The 23311-nt window shown below is 45.6% G+C and overlaps 2 protein-coding genes across 4 annotated transcripts in view; one reads left to right on the top strand and one right to left on the bottom strand.

Annotated features, from left to right (window-relative positions):
- Window positions 1-5232: 5232 nt before the first annotated feature.
- LOC119463378 (adenosine 5'-monophosphoramidase HINT2) lies at window positions 5233-12201 on the bottom strand. 3 transcript variants are annotated; one of them, XM_049656195.1, is made up of 6 exons: window positions 11988-12201; window positions 11292-11429; window positions 8277-8381; window positions 6759-6831; window positions 5804-5896; window positions 5233-5393 (listed from the first exon to the last, which is right to left on the bottom strand). In XM_049656195.1, exons 1-5 carry the CDS (start codon window positions 12120-12122, stop codon window positions 5844-5846), a joined length of 504 nt encoding a protein of 167 aa, XP_049512152.1. In that variant the 5' UTR covers window positions 12123-12201; the 3' UTR covers window positions 5233-5393; window positions 5804-5843. The 3 variants fall into 3 exon arrangements, with proteins under 3 accessions (XP_049512152.1, XP_037580141.1, XP_037580142.1); XM_037724213.2 differs by lacking the exon at window positions 5804-5896 and having other exon boundaries at window positions 11988-12198; XM_037724214.2 differs by lacking the exons at window positions 5804-5896; window positions 11988-12201 and adding an exon at window positions 11519-11885.
- A 40-nt stretch (window positions 12202-12241) lies between these two features.
- Window positions 12242-23311, top strand: part of LOC119463377 (DENN domain-containing protein 5B-like) — a 69711-nt gene continuing 58641 nt past the window's right edge. Inside the window, 6 exon segments of the mRNA XM_049656194.1 lie at window positions 12242-12463; window positions 16034-16143; window positions 18970-19140; window positions 20437-20607; window positions 20832-21060; window positions 22833-22958. Of these exon segments, the coding sequence (XP_049512151.1) occupies window positions 12358-12463; window positions 16034-16143; window positions 18970-19140; window positions 20437-20607; window positions 20832-21060; window positions 22833-22958 (913 nt within the window). The 5' untranslated portion in view covers window positions 12242-12357.

Genomic DNA, 23311 nt, shown 5'->3' with positions numbered 1-23311 from the left:
CCGCGTGCACCCGAAGAAGAATTTATATGTCTTCTGTCCCGAGTAGTTACCATGCAAGAGCTTCAAGAAGCATGTGCCGCCGATCAGGTTATCTCTCAAGTGAAGCAGTTTATCACTACTTCTTGGCCTGACAAGAAATCCTTGTCAAAAGATCTGCTACCGTATTTTCACGTGCGATCTGAACTCTCTGTTGTTAGCGACGTTCTGTGCCGGGGTGACAGGATTGTCGTGCCTACAACTTTGACACGCCGTGTTATGGATCTGGCACATGAGTCACACCCAGGAATTAGTCGCACCAAAGCTCGTCTTAGAGAGTCATATTGGTGGCCATGCATGGATAATCACATTGAAGAACTTGTGCGCACATGTGTAACTTGCCAGTCATGCGACAAATCCGCGCGTACATCTGCAGCTCCAATGCAGCCCGTCCCTCTTCCCGAGAAAGCTTGGGAAAAAGTCGCTATCGACATTGTGGGACCTTTCACGCAAGCTTCAGCCGACTGCCGTTTTGCCATCACAGTTATTGACTATTACAGCAAGTGGCCAGAGGTGGCTTTCGTACGAGATGCGACAACATATACAGTGAAGAAATTTCTACTTGAACTTTTCGCAAGAGAAGGATATCCACGCGGTATCGTATCCGATCATGGACCACAATTTTCTTCAGCGAATTTTGAAGAATTTCTCACAGAGCGCGGAATCACGCATTATAACTCTTCTGTGTATTACCCGCAAGCTAATGGTTTGGTTGAAAGATTTAACAGGGTATTAAAGTCATACATTCAATTGGCCCTGTTAGAACGCCGTGATATGAGAACAGCAATGCTTGATTACCTGCAAACATATCGCTGTACGCCTCATGCGACTACTGGTATTGCACCCGCTGTTCTTCTTCATGGACGACAACCTCGAACCAGACTCGACATTGTGGGATTGCCTGACAAATGTTTCAGCACGGACCCTTCAAAGGCACTGCAGGAGTTGCGAGAGCGCATCAAGAACAAGCAAATCAAGTCGAAGCGTTACACCGATGAAAAGCGCGGTGCCAAGGAACCCAACTTCGTCGTTGGTGACTACGTCCGGGTTAAATTACCTGCAGTTCATGGGAAGCTATCTCCACAGTTTTCTGCGCCCAAGAAAATTATTGAGAAGCGTGGACCCGCCTCTTACCTGTTAGAAGATGGCCGTGTCTGGAATGCTTCCAAGTTAGCGGCCGTTCACCGCGAAGCTATCAGCAAAATGAAGTTCGGTACCTCTGCTGTCATGAACTGGTCACCGGCATCCGATAATCCCGCTACTGCAGCTGTGAATCACCCTTCACAACCTGGCACGTCAAGCGCGGATAACTATGAGAATGCACGATTTAACCATGAACCACCTGCTGCAGAGCGCACGCAACAAGCTTCATTTAATCTGCCGGGATGCGAAGCCCGCGTGAGAAGAAGCGCCCGTAACAAGAAGACGCCGAAGAAGCTGCAGGACTACGTTAGGCAATAATGGACAAACAACCGTTTTTTTTTTTCTTTTTCTTCGTGTTTTGTATTTTTTTTTTCCAAGAGGGGATATGTTGTATAAGGCATCGCTGCCGACTGCAGCGCCATTAGATGGCGCGTGCTTGGGAGCCTGCCTGGAGAGGAAGAGGAAGATAGAATAAACAGTCAGGGACTGAGTAATGTCTGTAATGTCTCCTTCCAGTATCCTGCACGATACAACACTCACAACGAGGAATCAGCCAAGAAGCGACCATGCAAGTGATGCTTAGCCCTCTGAACTATTTTGATGAAGGTGTTGATCATGACGATAACAATGATTATCATGACGATGATTTCCTTCATAAATAGCCCAAACCCACTGCGAGGGATAGCTATATATAGACCTTAAATCAGGCGCGTTGCAATAACAAGAAGATTAATGAAAATAAGGAAAGAAATTATCATAAATCAAATGCAATAGTGCGTAACACACGGGTCAGCCTTGCAAAAAGAATAATCATTAAAGAAGTTTCTAAAAATAATCAATGGAAAGCGATGCAGTTGCTAGGATATCTCACAGATTTAGAACTTGATATTTAATTTAAATCTCTTTATGGTATTTGAATTTTATGATATGAAGAAAAATACATAAATCCTGGAAATATCGTAAAGGGTTGTCTAATATGTTCAAGCCGATTCTTTCACATGTAGGACGTACCCAGGAGGAGATATACGGGCCGCACATCGAGAAATGAAATGACCGCATAAAATACCGAAGTTTTGAAAAAAAATAAACAAAAAGAAACAAGTAAAAGAACTTGAAAGAACGTAAAATAACCAGTTCTGCGAAGGGTTCCGCAGAAGTGATTTGACAAATTAAAGAATGTGTAACAGCAAGAAAATCGTAGCACATGACGGCACCCCTAGCAACGTAACTTGGATGCTTCAGCGAACTTGTGAAGTGCAAAGCACATTGCCCTGTGCTTGCGGCCAAACTGTACGGCTCCAAACGATAATACATCTGGTAGAGCAATCGAAAACGCAAGACATCGAAGAGGAAGTTGAAAAAAAATTTTGCACTGAAATTTTTTTTTTCCTTACCTGCCTTACATTCTCTTAAGTTTTCTCTCCCCCAACTCCCTTCAACCTTTAGCAAGTTTACGCATAGCATAAAGAATAAAAGTCTAAGTACAGCCAGTAAATTCAAATATTTGGGTGTAGTTTTCATATCAGATTTGAGGTGGAATGCTCATGCTGATTACGTTTGTAGCAAAGCAGCTTCCACTCTTGGATTCTTGCGGAGAAACTTTAAACACTTCCCAAGTTAAGCAGCAGCTATATTTTACAGACGTCCGTTCAATACTGGCATATGCCTGCGAATGTTGGGACCCACATACATCTGTACTTCTAAATAAGCTCGAGAAAATGCAAGACCAGACAGTGCTTCGTAACTGGTAACTATAACAGCACATTAAGTATGACAGTAAGTAGACAGCAACTGCAATGAAAACCGCGTACAGATCGCAGGAGGAGCCTGAGATTAAAGTTTTTATTGCGATAGCAATTACACATGGACACTCCAAGCGCATTTCTGCCGTCGCCGTGATGTTCCGTATAAAGTCCAAATGCGATTAATATCGTAGCAGCGCGCCCTATGCTGTGTGTGCGAGTGAAAGTGCCAGGGTTAGCCGACGATGGCGGCTCGATCTCGTCCGCGCATAGGAGGAAAGCGTGGAGGAGGCGCGCCGTTTTCCGTCGCGCGTAAGGCACCTTACCGGGGGGAAGGGAGGGCTGGGTGGGCGCGTTTTACTCACGGTGTAAGAACAGTGTTCTTACGCCGTGGTTCAACTCCAGCGGCTGCTGCGTATGGTGCGACCGCGAGGGCCCTATCTGGAAAGCGATCTTCCGTCGTCCACAAGACATCGGGGGGGAGGGAGTGGGGCGTTCTACCCCGGCGGCTACTGCGTATGGCGCGACCGCGCGGGCCCTATCTCGATAGCGATCTTCCGTCGTCCACTAGGCATCGGGGTAGGGGAGAGATGAGGGCGTTCTACTCCGGCGGCTGCGGCGTATGGCGCGACCGCGCGGGCCCTATCTTGATAGCGATATTCCGTCGTCCACAAGGCACCGGGGGGGGGGGGTGGAAGCGGTGCGTTCTACTCCGGCGGCTGCTGCGTATGCGCGGGCCCTATCTTGACAGCGATTGGGACAGAGTTCGCGTTGAAGCGAGAGGCAGCACGAAGGTCAATTCGCTCGCTTCTGCTGCCGCGTTTCCTTCCTTACTCCGGCGTTTTTATGGCGAATTTTCGCGATCATCGAGTGAGATGTGTTCGTGTTTCCTTGCACGTGCGTGACACCATGATTCTTAATTTAGTAAGCGAATGCTAACAAGGTATACGGCCGATAAAACTACTATTATTACTTCAAATAGCTGTCTACTAATTTGCTATCGCAATCAATGCTTCTCCTTTTACTGTTCAAAAAATCTCGACTTCCCTATTTCTCATTGAATTACCATTACAACGTTCGCCGACTAAAGGAACACATTTTAACTCATTCTGCAAGTCTCAGCGTCTACAGCATACGAAACATCTCTCGATTTTTCATTCTACACTAGAAACGTGAAGCGCATCCAAGATCTGAAGGCTTGCTATGTAAAACATGTGTGACATGGTGGTTGCCTAGGCCGACCACTGAACGCTGCTATTGCGGAAGTCAAGTGAAAATCTTGAACATTTAAGTCATCCTATAGCAGCAGAGAAATTGTTTTCACTGAACCAAATTAATATTAACCGTCAGTATTAAAGACATGCTTGGAATTACATACCTAGATATATTGACTTACTGAAACTGTTTCATTTATTTGACAATTTATTTTCATCGCATCGATACATCGGAAAATGTACATTCAGAAAAGACCGCGTTGTCAGCACCTACTCTGCAGTACGCTTAGTAGCTGTAGCACTGTGCTGCCGGGCTCGAGCTCATGGGTTCAATTCCTACCGCAGCAGACAGATTTCGATGTTGGTGAAATGCAAGAACGCTTGTGTAATTAAATTTAGGCGCACATTGAAGAACTCCAGGTGGTCAAAATCAATCTGTAATCACCCACTAAATCATAATCAGATCTTTGTTTGGGCAAGTAAAACCCCATGCACAATTTATACCTAATTTAAGCTGTGGCATCAACCAAAAAAAATACTTTCTTCTACTGGTCAAAGGTGCGCACATAGGCTGTACTGCTAAAACGGCGATTGCTGCGTTTGGCTGAGCAAGGTTGCAGGCCGTGTCAAAAGACAACTCCAAGAACATGAATCTTTTAATGCAGCACACTCGCCGACCAGGAGAGGTATTGTAAAAACGAAGAAGCAGGCAACAAAGACAATTACTACTTTAGCGATGATGCGGACCAATGAAGTGAGCAGCTGAAAAGATATAAGGCCCTTTTGGTGGCGTACGTGCGTGACGCTTCCATCATGATTCTTGCTCCCCACACTGCAGGCCCGGGTTCAATACCTTGTAGGGGACTGAACTCTTTCCTTCTAAATTTGTTTTCTTTTTTGACGATGGCTACAGAGTGATCCTATCGAGGTCAGATATATTGCCAGGCCAGAGTGAGTAGGGGTAGGCAAAGAAAAGCTGTCACATTTGATAGTTTTGCTGGAAAATGTTTATTAAGATGATGGCCTTTAAAACTGGACACACTTCACACCTTTCTTAAAAGGCATTACTGGGCTTCTTAGAGGACATTAGTCACAAGAAAGCTAGTAAGATGTTTATTTCTAACAAAAAGACAGGTGACATGATTCTTTGGCACAGTTTCAGCCAGTTATCCTGGTGGCCAGCCCATCTGGCGACCACCAAGGACATGTAGGTGAAGGTGGTAGACAGACTGGCAGCCTTGCTTCCCATTGTTGACCACTGCAAAGCAAGCAAAAAATATGCTTTCACCCGAGAAGCGACATATATACAACAAGAGCTCAAGCATGTCACTGTCCTCAAATATTTCCCTTTTGGTCACTGAGCAGCGAGATGACCTGATGAGTGGGAACCACAAGCGGACAGCCCACTCTCAAAAGAGCGGCTTGGCTTCTTAAAAAAAAAAAAAACACAGAGTTGGCTCTATTGCATCAATGAACTTATGTTATTGCCTAGAAATTTCCTAACCCCATCACACCACCTAATCTACTGCTGCTCTCCAGTGCATTTCCCTTCCCTTGACACTTGCTTATTTACTTACTTTAACAAACCACTGGTTGTCTGCTTTGCACATTACATGACCTGCTGAACTCCCCTTCTTCCTCTTAAAATCAACTGAGACATCAGCTTACCATGTCTGCTCTCTAATTCATAATGCTGTCGTCTAGTCTTTTAAAGGAGTACTGATAGATCTTTACAACGTTGCAGAAACTCTACCATATTCCCTGCAATAAAAGGACAACATATAGTAAACATGAGTCTGGGAATGATACTTTAACTTGATACCGAAGCTGATATGCACACATCAATGTGGACCTGCTGCTGACATCATTGCGACATCATGACACAGACAAAACTTTGTAGACCTGTGACAATGAACCTACGTATGATAAGGTGCTCATAAAAAAATTAATGAGAGTGCTGCACACGTTGCCTCTAGCTGAGCTCGCATGTACCAGCCACAGTAATCACAGGAACAGGGCAAGCTGATGTATCATGATGTCATTATGCATCTACCTCCTGGGTATTGAGACCAGAACTGGTTCATAGAATCAAGTACAGCAGAACGTCATTAAAACGAGCACAGTATAAGGAATTATTGGATATAACAAAGTAAATAAAATTTTGTCTTGCTGCTATTACAGAGTAGCAGGTATACGTTTAAAACGAATATCAGATATAACAAAACTATTATAGTGTCAGCTGCAACTTCGTTATGACAAGACTCAACTGTATTACAGTGAATTATTTGAAGTATTTTTTCTAGTACTACTTAATAGCCACCATTCAAAGCAAAAATGACAAGCCAGAAATGTCATCCCAGTATTCGTTTAATTATCGGTGCATCATTTTCCATTGTCACTTTGTTGTGCAGTCCTCGGCCTAGTTTCAATTTTTTTTTTATCTTCCAATTTTCAGATCCATGGGTTAGTACTGGCAAGATACAGTGGTTATACACGTTTCTTTTCAAGTACGCTGGTAAGCTGCTATTCACGACATGGGAATGCTAAATGGGCTCCAACTCGACTGTTACTCATCTGCACATTTCTTTCCCATGCACATAATGGCACAAAAACACAGCAGTACCTAGCCTATAGCCATCCTGAAGCTTTTCTTGTGCCGCAACCTTCTTGGCTGTGAGCATCAGGTGGCCCAGCAGCTACGTTGCAGAGAGAAAGAAAGACAAATATTGCCCAACATCAGCAAAACAATAATTTGAGTGCCTCGAAATCGACAAGAAACACAATACCCCATTTATAGTTGGTAACAAAAAAGAAAACAGCAAAAAAAGAAAGCTGGCTGACACCACAGCATACAGAAGCGTTCCAGAAACCAGATTACAGATGCTTTTACAGGCAACATTGCATGTTTAAAATGCATCGCAGTTACAGCACAAATGTGGCGAGGGCCAGGTGGGGAAGCCACAACAAATGCTGAACAACAGATGTCTAACACGGTTGATTGGAACCTTTCCTTTGCAACAAATGAAGTGACCCTCCATCATGCCATCCATCCAGGAGGCCATCATATTGGAACAGTGGTATCATTCTCTACCACCAGATGGCACCACCACCCCATGGTTGATGACCGAGAATGCTGAATTATAGATAATTTGCAGACGACAATTGGAGCACAGCATGTGAAAATGATGCAGAAGCTATTGGGCACGTTATGTTAGAATGTCTGAGTATTAATTCAATGATAAATGTAGATGTTTGGCCTGCCTGAGGTCCTGGGTTTAAAAGACACTAAAAGACACATAAATGAATCTATGGCAGAGACTAGTAGATGCCAGCTGGGAAATTGGTGACACAAACAAAAGAAAAGCATGCAATGAAGCAAACTTTCTATTTTGAATACTGTGGCTTAGGGTACAAAAGTATTGAAAGATTAAGATTCACTATAGAAAGGTATAAAAAGAACAAGCTTGATGGCATACACCACCATCCCATTTCAGAGCAAGTGTTGATATGGTGACATAGTGATAGTGAAGAAGGATAAGCACTGACAAAAGTGTGGGTTAAGAATCACACTCTTTATTGGCAAGTGCATGTGTGATTTACACATGCACTTGCCAATTAATGTTTCTGAGTAATCCCATACATTCAAGAATCTACAACAGTATATGCAACGTGTGCACAATTTGATCACATCCTTTGGTATAAAATCAGCCACAACTGTAGGTGCACCCCATGCTGCGCTGCAACTTGAAATCTATGCTAATCTGGAATGAACAGACACCAGCAAAAAGTAAAGCACTGATGTGGGACAATATCATAATCACAAGATTTGTCCACTTTTGCTTCTGTTGGAGGCACTGCCGAGTCGTGGCATAAAGAAATTCACCCAGTAGCCATGATGGTTACTCTTGCGCAAGACTAAGGGAAAAAGTTTCAAGGGTTTTGAGAACTTGAAGGAAAGGGCAGGCTGCTTTTTAACTGAATCTGCTGGCTCCCTGCTGCATGTACAGGTATAATATGTTGCTCAGGTGTTCAGGAGAACATTCTTTATTCATGTTCAAAAAGTGTTGAGTGTTGCAGGGTCATTTTAAAGTAAGCAAAGCACAAGCAATATGAAAACAAAAAATGTAGGTAGCAGCATTACCTGAACGTCTTCGTCAGTAGCCGAGTCAAGCATGGGAAGTGCCTTCCTTGGGATCACCAGAAAGTGTACGGGGGCCTGAGGATTCACATCCCGAAAGGCAATGCACTGCATACAAAAAATTAAAAAGTGCGGTCTGCCATGTATACATGTCCAATTTTAGGCTCGAGCTGCTTTACAAGTAAGGTGGTTCAGGGAGAAATAACCTGTTACATCAGCAATGTACTATCGGCCAAGAAAGTAAACGGACCACGGCTCCGGCGGCCGGAGTGGCTGCCTGGCCACAACGGGGCGCTGCTGTTTTGCTCTGCGCGCTTGGGTCGAGAGTACCGTGGGTGACGTTAAGCTTCTCCCTCACTCTCGCGCTGTGTCTTGTCACGCTTCATAAAATGCCTAGTGCGTCCTACGGTTGTTCTGCTACTGGCGGTCGCGATGAAGGGGACCGTGTATAGCCGGTATTAACACATGGCCCTGTCGCGCAGCAGCCGACTGCCGCAGGAATGAAATCCCGACACTGTGAAATAACGAAGACCTGCTCTGTTTTTTTTTCTTACCTATATTGACCTTATCTTTCATACTAGTGTCTGTCGCCTACGTCCCTTGCTGCTCGAGTTTAGGCAACATTCGCAAGGCGCCGTCGCCGCGGGAGTCAAGCTGGGGGCAAGCCGACGTAGCTACGACCACCATTCCTGCGTCGCTGATTAGTCACGTCGGCTTGCGGCAGCCGGAAAACGTCACGAAAATGGATCTTGCATCCATGCTCTGGACGGCAAGCAGACCTTGATGGGCGCGAGCACAACCACCTGCGCACGTCAGTTTGAGAACGTCAAACGGTGCGCGTCAAGCCGCCAGTGCCGCTAACGTGAACGTGCATTTTTCCCGCAGGCCTGAAAGAGCGCGCGTCAGCCGCCGCTGCGGCACCTTGCGCAATGTTGCCTAAACTCGAGCAGCATGGGACGTAGGCGACAGACACTACTATGAAAGATAAGGTCAATATAGGCAAGAAAATAAAACAGAGCAGGTCTTCGTTCTTTCACAGTGCCGGGGTTTCAGCCTCTGCGGCCATCAGCTGCTGCGCGACAGCGCCATGTGTTAATACCGGCTATACACGGTCCCCTTCATCGCGACCGCCAGCAGCAGAACAACCGTACGACGCACTAGGCATTTTATCAAGCGTGACAAGACACACGCGAGAGTGAGGAAGCTTAACGTCACCCACGGCACTCTCGACCCAAGCGCGCGGAGCGAGACAGCAGCGTCCCGTTGTGGCCAGGCAGCCGCTCCAGCCGCCGGAGCCGTGGTCCGTTTACTTCTCTTGGCCGATAGTACATTGATGATACTCATTGTAATCAATACAGTGTTTTCATTGCGATTAAATGCTCAACTGCCATCACAACCTTCTCCTAACACATCACCAGACGACATACGATGAACACATCACTAGTGATATGCACTGACGATACTCATTCTAATCACCACAGCATTTTTCATAGCTTGTGCAAGCACACGCTCACACGAATATGCTAATAAGGTTGTTGCTCAGTGATGGTCTCAGCATCAGTCAGTCAAACGGTCCAACGAGTGGCATAAAATTGTTTGCTTTGCTCACTAAGCAATAACCAGTAAAAAGTTGTACTTGTTAAAGCTGCTTAAGTTGAGCTGAAGCCTGGTTGATACCACCCTTGTATAGCGTTTCACATTTAACAATGGCTGTGACATCCTGCGACTGTTCCCATCATACTGGCCAAAATTTACAAGATTTCACTAACACTACATCTTTTACAGTTACAAACATATACGTGTGGGTAGGAGGGAAGGCTTAAACTAACTGTGTACCCTGATCCCTAATCGCCTCTTAAGATCTGCAACGTAAGCGCTTTTGGTAGAACAGATATCCATAGTGTAACAAAGTGAACAGCAATACGTCTCGGCCAATATTTTCATTTTTGTAACCCCACTCCTTATGTAATAGCTCTTAGAGGGGTATATAACGTAATAGAGTGAAAGTTATCTCCACAGCATTTAAGTGAGCGGTGTGCTTGAGAACAGGGCCGGTATTTTGTAGCGATGCGTTACGCTTTATTCTATACATATCTTATCATCCACCGCTCACAGTCGGCTAATCCCGTTGATAACGTGAGCGGACTGTCGCTCTGACCACTGACCAAGCGTGAAAAGGCATTAGCAGCGGAAAGGCATTGCTACAAAATAGTGGCCCAGCTGCTGAGTTCAAGAGAATGCTCAGGTATATAGGGTCAGCTGCGTGGACAAGCGAGCTACATATTCTTGAACCCTGTGCCTGCACTCTTAAATAACTTTGCCCCCTTTTGGGCTTTTCTTCTCTCACTACAATAATCGTCATCTGCCTTGGCTTTCATTTCCTTTCTTCACAACTCTGTGCTCACTACTTTCCTGCCAAGAATGCTATGTCATGCTGATGACGTGCATGTCGTTCATTGCCTGCAAGTACTGGGTGCACAGCGTTAGAGAAAAGAAAGGCACACAAGAAAGATGATTATTGTTGTGGGGCAAAGGGTGCACAAAAGGGTGCACATTTTTTCTAAGAGTGTGTAACATAGGCATTAGTATCACAATTACACCCTCTTTGTTTTTGAGTAACATTTGAGCACTCATTCTAGACAGAAGCTTAGAGCAGCGTAGACATATGCATGGGAGGCAATGTATGCTTCCAAAAGAAACTGACAAGCTAGTGGCCCCAAGATCGCGAGAATAAAGCCTTAAATATAAATATCGGTAGCGAGGATTATGGACACCACAGATTTGTTAAGCAGTGAGGCGTCTCTACATTCCTTCCATTTTTGTGCCGCACCTGCTAGCGCTGTTCACATGTTTCTGTAAATCTACAAGAGTAAAGAAGATTACAGGGCGTATTTTATGCAGGCGAAGTATTTGAACGCAATCGGATTCGGAGCACTCACCGCCGAGAAGGTCTCTTATTTTACCGCATACCGATGTGCTGGGGGCAAGATCCTCTATAGTACCGCATAATTCGCATACCTTGTCGTCCTTGTAAATGATGTCGGCCGGTATGCTGCCGTCAAGGATCTTGGAGAAGATGGTCGGTTTGCCGACGGACACGGTTGCATTCTGGGCCTTGGCGACTTCATCGCTGCCGCTGCTGGACGATTTCGAACTCTGCAAGAGCACGCCAGCCACCAGGCAACTGAGAAACAGCAGCGGCATCACGGCGATAGCGCCGGCATTAGATAAAGTGGCCAGCATACCATTGGGGGCTATCGCCTTCGACAAAGAGATCGATCGATCGAGAACACGAGTTCGAACGCGTTGATCCAGAAAAACGAAGCCGCCAGGTCGATGGGGAAGGGCGGCGATGTAACAGCAACAAAACTCGTCCGAGCGCGTGTCCTCGGACCTGCTGGTTGTTTTTCTTTCCACGTTGATAGCGCGAGCGGCATTCTATGTGTGTGCCCACGTTTGCAACACGAGACAGCGAGAAAGCAATCTGCGATGCCCACATCACGTTGCTGCGAGATAGGCTTTTCGGTACCCTCTTTTTTATCAAGCGAGCTACTGGCGTCACTTTACATCGCATTACAATATCCTCAGGAGATTCAACAGAGAACAGAAACCTCCGTGGCATCCGTGTCGGCTGGCGCGATAAACCAACAAGAACGTGCACTTCGAAACTTTAAAAAGTTGAAAAGAGGCTACCGTAGGTCACCTGAGCCTTACCGTAAGACACAGCAGCCTCTTCGGAACACCTGAGCCTGAACATACTAGTTGTTGAACGTTCAAACGGCGAGAAAATATTCCTACACAAACTTTCCGGGCCAAATCAGCTGACGGTAGTGCCCTGAGGGCTGCCATGTTCGCAGCCGCGACCTCCGAGATTTGATAACTTTACAGCAATCTTGGAGGCCGCATTGCAACAGGTTGCAAAGCGGCAGCTGGTTTTGTTTTCGCCACTACGCAGTGGCGCTGCCCGCGCGCGCATGCGCGCTGACGCTGTTAAATGCCTGTCCAACATGGCGGCGCGGAGGGTGAGCCCTGCGAGCTGAAAACAATGTCAGGCCCGGGCGCCTAGTGTCTACACCACGGAGCTATGACTTCTTTGGGGTCGGTGTTCGCGTCCGAGAAGCGGCTGGCCGACTACTTCGTCATCTGCGGTCTAGACCTCGAGTCGGGACTGGAACCTGACGCTCTCTCGGGTAAGACGCAAGCCTGTGTGTGTCTCCGTAGCACCGATTGCAAAGCTGACTGGAAGAAAAAAATGCGATGGTTTATCTCTTGTGACGCGGAGCTGAGACCCGTGAACTGTCAAACGTTTTGCCAGCCTCAGGTGGTCGTACGTGAGCGCATCTTCAAGCAATCGTTGCAGCAAGCCTGCGCTTTTTTGCGCGGAAACGCACGCACAAGTTGTTTGTTTCTCTCTGTTTCCTCCAAAAGCGCAGTGTTGCGATTAGCGCAACTTTCTGCGATTTTGCACGATTAATTTGAGCTCGCACGTTGCCTTGCATTCGTAGACTGTCCAGTCTAGTCCTGTACACTATCAACGTTTCGATTATTGCTTTGCGCGTTTGTTTTTGTTGAAAAAAGAAAGAAGCTACTGCGCGCATCCGTCCGTAAATCGTGACCCGTCGACAGTCGTCCCAGGAAACCCGTGTTGTTCGCGACAGCGCCCGTTGTCGGCGAACTGCACGTACCCCCTCCTCGCTTTCGCCGTCACTTTCTCCGCAACCCGGATTTTGAAATTCCTCCGACGTGAAACGGTGTCGGGACGCCGTGCGTCTTTCGAACTCGGATGATCTTTCTCAGAAACTTCAGCGCGCGTGCGTATGAAGTGCACCGTTCTGCGTGCACGTGCGCTTAAACTGAAAGCCTTGATGTCGAAATAATTCACGCGGTGCCCTAGATATCGAACGCGTTGAGTGCGTTCTATATATATGTATTCGTTCCGATCGCCTCCTCTTCGAACATCTCTCGCTAATTGCACGTACTACACAGGACGTCGTCATCTGCCGAATCGGTGTTGCGAGCTTCTCGGAACCGTGGGCCGTTTACCACTTTCCTCTTTTTTTGATTAACCACTTAGTTATGGCGTTCCCGCACAGCTGCAGGTGACTGCTAATTAGTTTAGGAAATTCGTGATGACGCGCTATTTTTTACCTGTAAAATGACCGGCGCTTTCGTTGCGTCATTTGCCGCATATAACACCACTTTCTTTCTCAGATCCGTGCAAACACCTAGGCTTTATTTTCTATAACTTAAAACAAAGTGGAATCCTTGATGTTATTACATTTGTTGATGATGTGCAACTTTGTTTTGTGCGATGTCATTGGTAGAAGAGTCACGGTTGAGATTTCACCTTTGATGGTAACGCCTTTCAGCTGAACTGCATCCTGTGTATTCGCTTGTGTGACTCATGTGTGAGCTTCACAGTTTCCAAGGCAACCGCATTCCATAATAACACGTGCGCACACGTTGAATGCTTGCTATGTCTCGAAACAGCTGTGGTGTCGTGGCTTTTTTTTTTTTTTTTGCTTCTTGATCGTCGTTCACTTCCTGAAACCTTGCAGCTGCGTGATTGTGACTGCTCGACCTCGGATGTCGTTCAAAGCCTTCTTGCTTAGAACTTTCCGTTCCATGTAATATTCACCCGGCCTTAGTCATTGCCTGATATATTTACAGCATGTTAATGGAACAAATACTTTTTCGGTGATAATTTGTGAAAAACTGCAGTAGTGCAAGGTGTTGTTGGCAATAATAGTGGCCTTGGCATTTTTTTTCTTTCTTTTTTTTCTGTTTTTTTTTATTGACCCACGTTTATTTTGGGGAACATACGTTTCAGGTGGTTCTGTTTGACTACATGGTTACATTGCCTACTTATAGATGGCGCTAATGCTGTTAGCATCATTGCTTGAATTCAAAGTAGAGAAGTAGGCAATCTTTATTACTGATTATTTCTTTTAGAGCTGTGTCATACGTCCACCCGAACGTAGCACAAAGTTACGAAGGAAACCCATACAGGTTTCTGCGAAAGAAAGCTTCGCAGCTGATTAAAAATTGCCATATTCAGTGTCCCTGTGCTTTCGAGTAGTCAGTTGATTCGCCCACACTGCAATCTGCTAGCCTCCGGGAACGTATTCTCAGACAATCACTTTCGGCAATACTATCAACTTCGCGTGACTGTGGTCAACCAGCCAATAAGCACACACTGAAAAGGATATCGCCGAAAGTGATTGTCAAAGAATACGTGGAAGGGCAGGCCTTGATCATGTAGTCTACTGCCTTATGCCTCCCTTCATTATTCAGTGACCATTGAACAAGACCAAACTTATCTAATGTGCCATCCCCATAACTAATAAATCATTGTCACCTGCCCCATGGTTGCTTAGTAGCTATGGTGTTGTGCTGCTAAGCATGATGTTGCAGGATCAAATCCCAGCCATGGCGGCCGCATCTTTATGGGACCGAAATGCAAAAATGTTCATGTACTTAGATTTAGGTGCACATTAAAGAACTCCAGGTGGTCAAAATTAATCCGGAGTCACCCACTTCGGCACGCCTCATAATTTAGATCTTGGTTTTGGCACGTAAGACACCATAATTTAATTTTTAATAATTCATTGTGAAACCACGAAGATGTATTAGCTTTCTGAGCTTGGAAAGATGGAAGTCACATTGTCATTCTAGAATGTTAACATTTTTCTGTGACACGCTTTTCCTCAGTGCAGGCACATGCCAACTGAATAGTAATGCATTTTGTAGTAGGTTACGAGTACTGATTTTTCAAAATCTGTGCAAGGTACAGAGTTTGTAGTAAAAGTTTATGCTTTGATTAGTGGCTGACTGAAATTCTGCAAATGCAGTCAAATCTCATTATAGCAGAGTCGCATTTGGCACAAATATAGCTTAATTTTATTTGTTATAAGCATATATTTGATGACTCATTATGTTGAAGTCATACCGTATACATGTACCTCGACCTTAATAATTCTGAGACATCAGTTATCTTTATTTTGTCCAATAATAATCATATTGCTGATTATCCCACAAATTCTGGGCTGGGACAATGTAGCAAATCTATTCCACTGGTATTCCTTTTTGGGCTTCATCATTGAACGGAGTGGTGCTGTCCCCTCATTATTACCGGGATCAGCTGATCGCCAACAGTGGATGATAAAGGAACAGATTTATGCAAAAGGAATTCTTAAATTATACCCGCCATGTTGTCGACCACTGGTATGAAATTTGGTCAGTAGAAATGATAGCATTGGGTACCTAATCTCTTTTTAAAGATAATTTTAGAGTCATCACAGAAATGTATGTTACGGTCAAACCTTGTGACAAAGTCACGCCTCACACAAAAGTGAGTTTGTTATATCCGAGATTCATTATAAGTGGTATTCACCTTATCAGACATCTGAAAAATTGGTCGGTGACTGAATTGGAGATCTTTGTTACCAGAAGCTTAGTGCAAGCGAAAATTTGCCTCACTATTGCCGGTTTTGGGTTGAATCCTGCATTTTTCAGTTTTTCATAGTACTAGGAGAATACTCTCAAGTGAGATATTACATAGCCAACAAAATTTTAGATTTAGTTCATTATATCCAATGATTTGTTATATTGAGGTATTTACCTCGTGCATCATTGTGGAAAGGTGTGATTGGGGAAAGGCAGAGGTGTGAGCGGGTGCATGAGAGATTGGCTCAGTCTGATAACTGGCCGAGATTGCAGCAATGTCTGGGTACTTGACTTCAAGGTGTTTCTCCGTCCAGGCGACCACCTACACTTCACGCCGTTGGACCGTTGCTACAAGGGCAAGGTTTTAGCGCACTACCCCGAGAATGTCTCCTGGAACCCCTTCGACCCTAGCGCCATTGGCATGGTAAGGTTTCTCTCTTACTCGGAAGTTTATTTACACTTGCAAAGAACAACAGGAACTCTCATGTACAATCAGTATCCCCAACATTTCTGTACAGCCAATTAGTTTGTCGGAAAACACCCATTAATGCACTGACCTGTCAGCTGGGCTTTTAAGGGAGGCATGAAAAGAAAACTTACCATAGACTCACTGTATCTAAAGCTTCTTATACAGTCAAACCTCGATATAACGAAGTTGTACTTGCAGCGAAAAACTTCGTTATATCGAAGTTTTGTTAATTCAATAGAACTAAAATGAGGAAATAAAAATAGTTTGTTACATCGCGAATTTTGTTGAATTGAGGTTCATTATATCGAGGTTTGACTGTAGTTTGAATTATGCTACGTTTGCCTGCCCTGGGATGCCAAAGAGTTTAGATGACCAAAAAGCTTTAGCTTAAGTGGCCTCAAAATACGCTGTAAATTGAGCAGACCAATCAAGATATTCAGGTTTGTTTCAATTAACCAATTTTTTTTTATTATCTGAGCTTGAATATTCCAAGTTGTCTGCACGCTGAATAACTGTGTACTTTATATGCGAAGCAACAACCAACAAAACAATCCCGTGGTCACAACCTTAAGTAGCAAAACTGAGCTTTATTTACTATGAAGTGGAAGGGAAGGATGGCTCACAGTTTCGGGGCTGATTGCTTTTTTTTTCCTTCCAATTGAAACTGCCACCAATTAGCCTAATTGTGCATCCCACTTTGACAAACATGTGTAAAATACGTACTTTGTTGACATCAAGCTCAGTGCAGCCTAGGAACTAAAGCCAGCAGGACAATCTCAGTGACAAAATCTTGTGTTTTCAGTTGCCAATTCTCAGTAACTGGTCTTCCACGGAGAAACTATCTTGTATTTCCAGGTGCTAGCTCATTACCTCTCCGCTTTTGCAGTACTTGTAAACCACATATCATGGACCTCAATTTCTTTCGTTATTTTATTCCTTTTTTTTTTTCTTTCTGCACGTACCGTATTTTCCGGTCTATAAGTCGCACCTTTGTATAAGACCCACCCCCCTCAAACCGGCAGCTTTTCCGGGAAAAACTTGTATAAGTCGCACCGGTGTATAAGACGCACCTCTTCGTTCGGTAAGCGATTAAAAAAAATCGTGACGTTTCTTTCCGTGAACGCGGGTCACGCGCAAGCGTATGGGTGCCATATATTTCCGCTCCAGGCGCATTTCTGCTGTCGTGGTTGCCGCGATGTACCGTATAAAGTCCAAGGGCGATAACATCGTCCCAGCGCGCCATACGCTGTATGTGAGAGTGAAAGCGTCCGACGGTGAGCCGAATCGCGCACAAGGGAGGAAAGCGGGAAGGCAGCGTGGGAGGGAGGGGGGGGTGGTTTGTACTAGCTGGTAACGACTGCGTATATAGTTTGCGCAGCGGCGCGCGCCGTATCTTGACAGCGATCTGCAGATGCGACGAATTCGGGGTCGACCGACTCGCGCTCTGCCCGCCGCCGCTTGCGTTGCTGCTCCGTCCTTCTCGCACGGTGCTCGGGAACTCGATCGCGAGAACCCGGCACCTCGATAGTGCGCACAGAACGCGTAGCAATTACGTCAACCAGCGCGCTTCGCGTGGCAATAACACCGAATCCGATGTTGACGGCAGTTTTCCCGGGGGGGAAAAACGTACATAAGTCGCACCGTTCTATAAGACGCACCGACAAAAATTCAGGAAAAAAAATGCGTCAGATACACCGGAAAGTATGGTAGTACAAACCTTATCAAAACACTGAAGCAACAACATTGAGTGAGATTAACCTGACATTTGTCATGGCAGGTGTCAGCCATGCCTCTTCTATCTTTCTCAAATGCAAAACCCTGGCTCCAAACGGGCATGAGATGCATAGCTCACTAGGTGACGAAGTTTACGCTTTAGACTGCTGCAATTGCTCATGCGTAGACATATTGTCGCATCTTTTTATTTTAAATTTACAAGGCTTTCGGTTGTTTCTCGATGCCCTCTGCAAATTTTGCAGTGGGTCATTATCAGTCGAGGAAAGTGACGAAAAGTTAGCTAATTTAACTTGATTATCTAGTTATTTGTGCACAATGCAAAAAAAGAACTCGTCACTAGCATGAACAATGCCCATCAAGATGCAGTAAGTACCCTTCACGTAAAGCCCTCCATTATTTGTTCGTTCTTGGTGACATTAGCCAGACAGTTGGTATTTCCCTGTTCATTTAACTACTGTTTTTGTATGATAACACAAAATTTGGAGGACGCTTAAGCTTCACCTTTAAGAGTGGAACGCAATAGCATTTAAAGACCCTTGACTGCTTCTCACGCTTCCTGGCAACTGCAGCTTATGTCACCGTAATGTTTACCGGGAAACACTGGCAGTGAACGCTATGCACGAAGGTGCGCTTTCTTGTAGAACCGCGGCCTCTTGCTTGGGCCGATCTTCTGTTATTGTTTGACACTTTTAATACTTCAATCTGAGAAGATTTAACATAAAAGGCATGCGCTGTCGGTGTTTTGTTTCATGACATTTCTTTGTGGGCTGTCATTCTCAAAATTCCGAGGAATAACTTTGTAAAGGATGTAAGACAAAGCGTAAGCAACTTTAGTGGTAAAAGAAGTATTTAGTGTCTATGGAGGGCCTGTGTGGTTGTGGTTCGGAATGATTTTTCACCAAATGACGGTCAGTGCCAACACCGAATTTTTTGCAGCACGGGGCCCTTAACACTATCGCGTTAATAGATGTTTCGATCTAATGCCTGCGTTTTGCTACTAGCCATTGTTTCCTACTGACTTGCCGCTGGTTATTCTCATTCCTGCAGCTCTGCTTGCCACACGGACTATCCTTCCGGACGCAGAAGCACTCGCGCGAACCCTTCTTTCACCCGTTTGTCATTACGCGAGAGGATGGCTCACGGACATACGGCCAGGCGCTCACCTTCTACGAGGAGGTCATCGACCGGCAGATCTGCTCGGCCATGCAGACGTTACAGGTGAGACCCTAGGCGCAAAAGGGATGCAACCTTTGCAAGGTTCTGGCCTCAACCTCAGAAAGAGAGGTGTAAGGTTGGCCACTGGCCAGAAAGTATGCGAATCAGGTCCGATTTCAACCTCAACCTCGGGCATTAGGTTGAGTGAGGTCAAACATTCCATGCGGTCCGATTGCGAGGTCGAGGTCTTCTGAAATTGCTCACATGTAGCATTGCTGGAATTCTGCATACCATAATTTGCAGAAGAAATAAAAGAAAATGACAGTAGTGCTTGGTCTGGAAAACAGCCACTCTTTTCTATGGCAAACTGTTGAATGTTGCTGGAAACGCATTTTGTGAGTGAATCAATTCACTTTTTGAAACGCTGTTAGTGACATGCCTGTGCGGGTCTGCATGGGAAATTTCACACAGCTATACACATACTGCATCAGTCAACCAACGTGGAACTCGTAAAATGTGACTGGCATTGAGAAACCTAACCTCGTGTTGCGATGAGGTCGTTATGAGTTCCCCCTAAATGTCAAGCTTCTGGGATGGGTAGAAGGAGGTCACGAAGTCTGATTTTGAGGTTAACTAGAGGTCTTTCGAAAGCACCTCACTGAAAACTTAGTGATAAATTGGATGATTTCCGAGTCCTAAAACAATTTCTGCATTGAAAATGAAGCTGGGATAGTAATAAGCTAGAGTTTCCTATATAAATGACTAAAGGGCACTTTAGCTAAAGAGCTGCCGTGGCAATAATGGGTACTGTACATTTGGATTTGTCTAATCTTCTTGCTTGTGGCTTAAGACATCCTTGTGGCATTAATTATTACGTTCTAGCCTCCTAAATTTTCAAGAAATCATATCCCTCCAAATGCAAGAAGACAAAAAGTTTCCATACCCCTGGGTAATCATTGTGAATTGTTGCACTTATAGGGTATTTGACAGAAAAATTAAACTTTCAACTTTGCAAAGCTATTTGAAGCCAGAAGGATAAAGTTTAGGAAGACCCAAGTACTGCTACCCATCATTTATGACTTCAGTGTTTAGTTAATGTTAATTCCTGTTGTTTTCATTACTATTTTACAATATGCCAATTTTAGGTTGTAACTAAATCCCCTATAATAATGCCTTATAGGTGGTGTAGGTATGCATAATAAATAAAAAATAAATACCCGTGCTGACTGAACTGCCCTACTCACAGCTCTCTTAGACATTAGCACCGAGACTCCTCTCTGATAAGTTTTGTAGAAAACGATTTGGCACGTAAGTGGTTGTTGGCCCATGGCTTAAATCCATGCTGTATCGCTGCGACAGGCGATGCACCTGACAGAACTGAGCTCAAGCGGGAACAAGTCACCACTGTCACGGACAGCAGCAATCAAGACTGAGGCCCCTGTGTCCAGGTCACTCCCAAGGTCGTTTCGGCTCATGACGACCTCGAGGTCTTCCGACTCGAGCGGGGGATCTCTGTACGACATAACCAAGGTGAGCACGTTTCCCCTCATGGCTTCCTTGGCTTCGTTGTTCGTTGACCTCATGTGGTTGTAACAAACAAAAATTGGCAGTGCGTCCTTCCTTTGGAGATGAGCGGCTGTATTAATGCGATTAGAAACCTATGTTCTGTTGGGTGTTTAGAGCTGGAGCCTCCTCCTGTCGGCTTTCGTGTTCTGTTTCCTCTCTCATTTACCCCGGTCTGTTGGCCAATGCAGGACACGCTGTACGTGAGCAAGGCAATCTGCCTGGTGACCCCGCTGCCGCTGGTCAACGCATGCCGGACGGTGCTGCAGAAGCTGCTGTCATTGGTGCAGGGGCGCGACTCCCCACCTCTGCCCCTCGAGAGCTATGTGTACAACTTGCTCTATGAGCTTCCCTTGCCTCCACCGGGACGGTCGTTGCGCCTCAGCTACCTCTACCAGGACTACGTTTGCCAGAGGCCAGGTCTGTCTCGTTTAACAGCACTTGGTTGTTGAGCTCGTCAGTTCATAGTTTATGGGGTTCCTTCTGCGTGCGGCTAGGAAATGCGGATACCTTCTCCCTTGCTCACAAGTCTTGTGGGGAAGTGTGACGTGGTGTTGCCGAAGCAATGAGAAAACTGGCATGGTGCGCCTTTTCTGCACCACCCACAGGCTGCCGGCAGGGGTCGTGGCACACAAAGGAGGAAATCGGCATGCTTGCTTTCCACAAGTTGCAGAAAAACGTAGCTCAATCATGTACTGACACATACCTTCAATTTTATAGAAACTACCACATGCTTAGCGCCTGCGTGAGGATGGCACTTAACAAGAATGAATGTAGGAAAGCACGAGGTGACTTAATTTGATACTACCGTATTTACTCGATTGCAACGCAAGTTTCTTTCCAGATTTTTGCTACTTGAAGTCGATCCTCACATTACAATCGAATACCGAAATTCAAGTTGTCTAAAGAGTGCTATGATGCACCCAATTCTAATCAACAAGTGAAATGTGCGAGTGAAAGCGCGCGAGGGACGTGCGCTTTCAGAGAGGGAACGCACGGCGGAGAGCAGACGCGACGTCTCCATCGCGCGAAAGGCTGTGGGGGAATGGGAGGGAGGGGAGGCAACGTTTAGCTGCGGCATCAAATGCGTATCTCGCGACTGGGCGCAAGGGGAACTGGCGACTCAATCTCCCACGTGAAAGGAAGAAAGCAGGAAGGCAGCGAGGGAGAGGGGGGTGCGGCTTCTACTCTCCGTTCTTGTACTTTGCGTGGCTGCAGGCTGTCGCGCGCACCGTATCTTGGAAGCAATCTCCACACGGCTTTTGTACGTGCTGTGCTTTCGCCGCTCAGTTTCTGTTGAAGTGATAGACCACATGAACCTTCACTCGCTGGTGTTGCAAGCACTTGCTCACGCCAGCGTTTTGACAGTGGTTGTCTGTGGTCATCGAGTGCGATCTACTCATGTTTGCTGGTGCGCGCTGACACCATGCTTGTTAATTCAGTTAGTAAGCGAATGCGTCCAAGTTTATGCAGCCGATAAAACTACTATCCTTACTCCGTATAGCTCTCTACTAATTTGCTATTGCAATTGATGCTTCGTCTTTTGGGCGAAACTGCGACTTTTTCATGCATCCATTGGTCTCGCATTACTTTTACGGTTTTCTTCTTCATTTTTTTTTTTTTGCTGGACTCAACAAAAAGTCACCCCTTGCGTTACTTTCGCAGTTTTATTTTTTCTTGGTGGAGGCAATGAAAAGTCACCCCTCGAGTTACAATCGCAATCGCGTTACAGTCGAGTAAATTCGGTAAATGCTGATCTCGCAATGCCATACCTGACGTCATCCACGTTATCCTGGCATCTAGACACAGAGCAAAATTTACTGATGTCGTCTAGCAGTGAAGCTTGGTATGGGGATGTTGGCAATAAAAAAGGAAATAATTGATTGTGGCAAGCATGCTTCTTCTGGCTGTGCTCGCGCAAGTGTAGCTGCCTCAACAGTGGCAGGAGGAACAAAGATAACCCATGTACGATGTCATGATGCAGGCACCTTCTGGATACTGAAACCAAAACTGGTTCATAGAAACAAGTATTAAAGTGAATTATTGAGGGTGTCCTAATGGGGTTTGTCAATGTTTTTTTTTCTATGGTTTAGTGCATTTAAACCTTGCACGCTCACACACAAAAACAGTAACAGTCGAAATTGTAATGTGGGTATTCCTTCAAGTGACAAATCACCCTCGTCATTGTGCAGGAACGGGGGAGCTTCCCTTCTTTGACTACTCGTTCCGGGAGCTCTTCGCAATACTGGGCCTGGAGAACTGCCTCCAGCTGTTCACCAGCGTGTGCTTCGAGAACCAGATCCTCCTCTGCTCCGAAGGTAACGCAACCCCCGGTCGTTCATAGGTTGGCATACTGACTCGCAAGTACACCGACTCGTACTTCTCGCTGTACAGTCATTTCACAGGCCTGAGGTAGAACATTAGTGAATGACGAAGGGTGTAAGCGGAGTGTGAAGAGCAGTGACTGCTGGTTGTCGTGAGTTTCAACGCAAGTCAGTGACAACAGTTGTGAGTGGACTTAGAGTTGAACATGAGGGATCGTGGAGAGTGTAAGAGGACATGAGTGGGTGCCAGTGTGTGGGAGCGCAAGTAAGTGTGAACGTGAGTGGATGCTGGTAAGCGCGAATGGAAGTGATTGTGAACATGTGTGAGTGTTGGTGAGTATGACTTG

Source organism: Dermacentor silvarum, chromosome 9 (assembly GCF_013339745.2).
Source record: "Dermacentor silvarum isolate Dsil-2018 chromosome 9, BIME_Dsil_1.4, whole genome shotgun sequence".
Taxonomy (NCBI): Eukaryota; Metazoa; Arthropoda; class Arachnida; order Ixodida; family Ixodidae; genus Dermacentor; species Dermacentor silvarum.
This window is presented reverse-complemented; position numbering and strand designations above follow the sequence as displayed.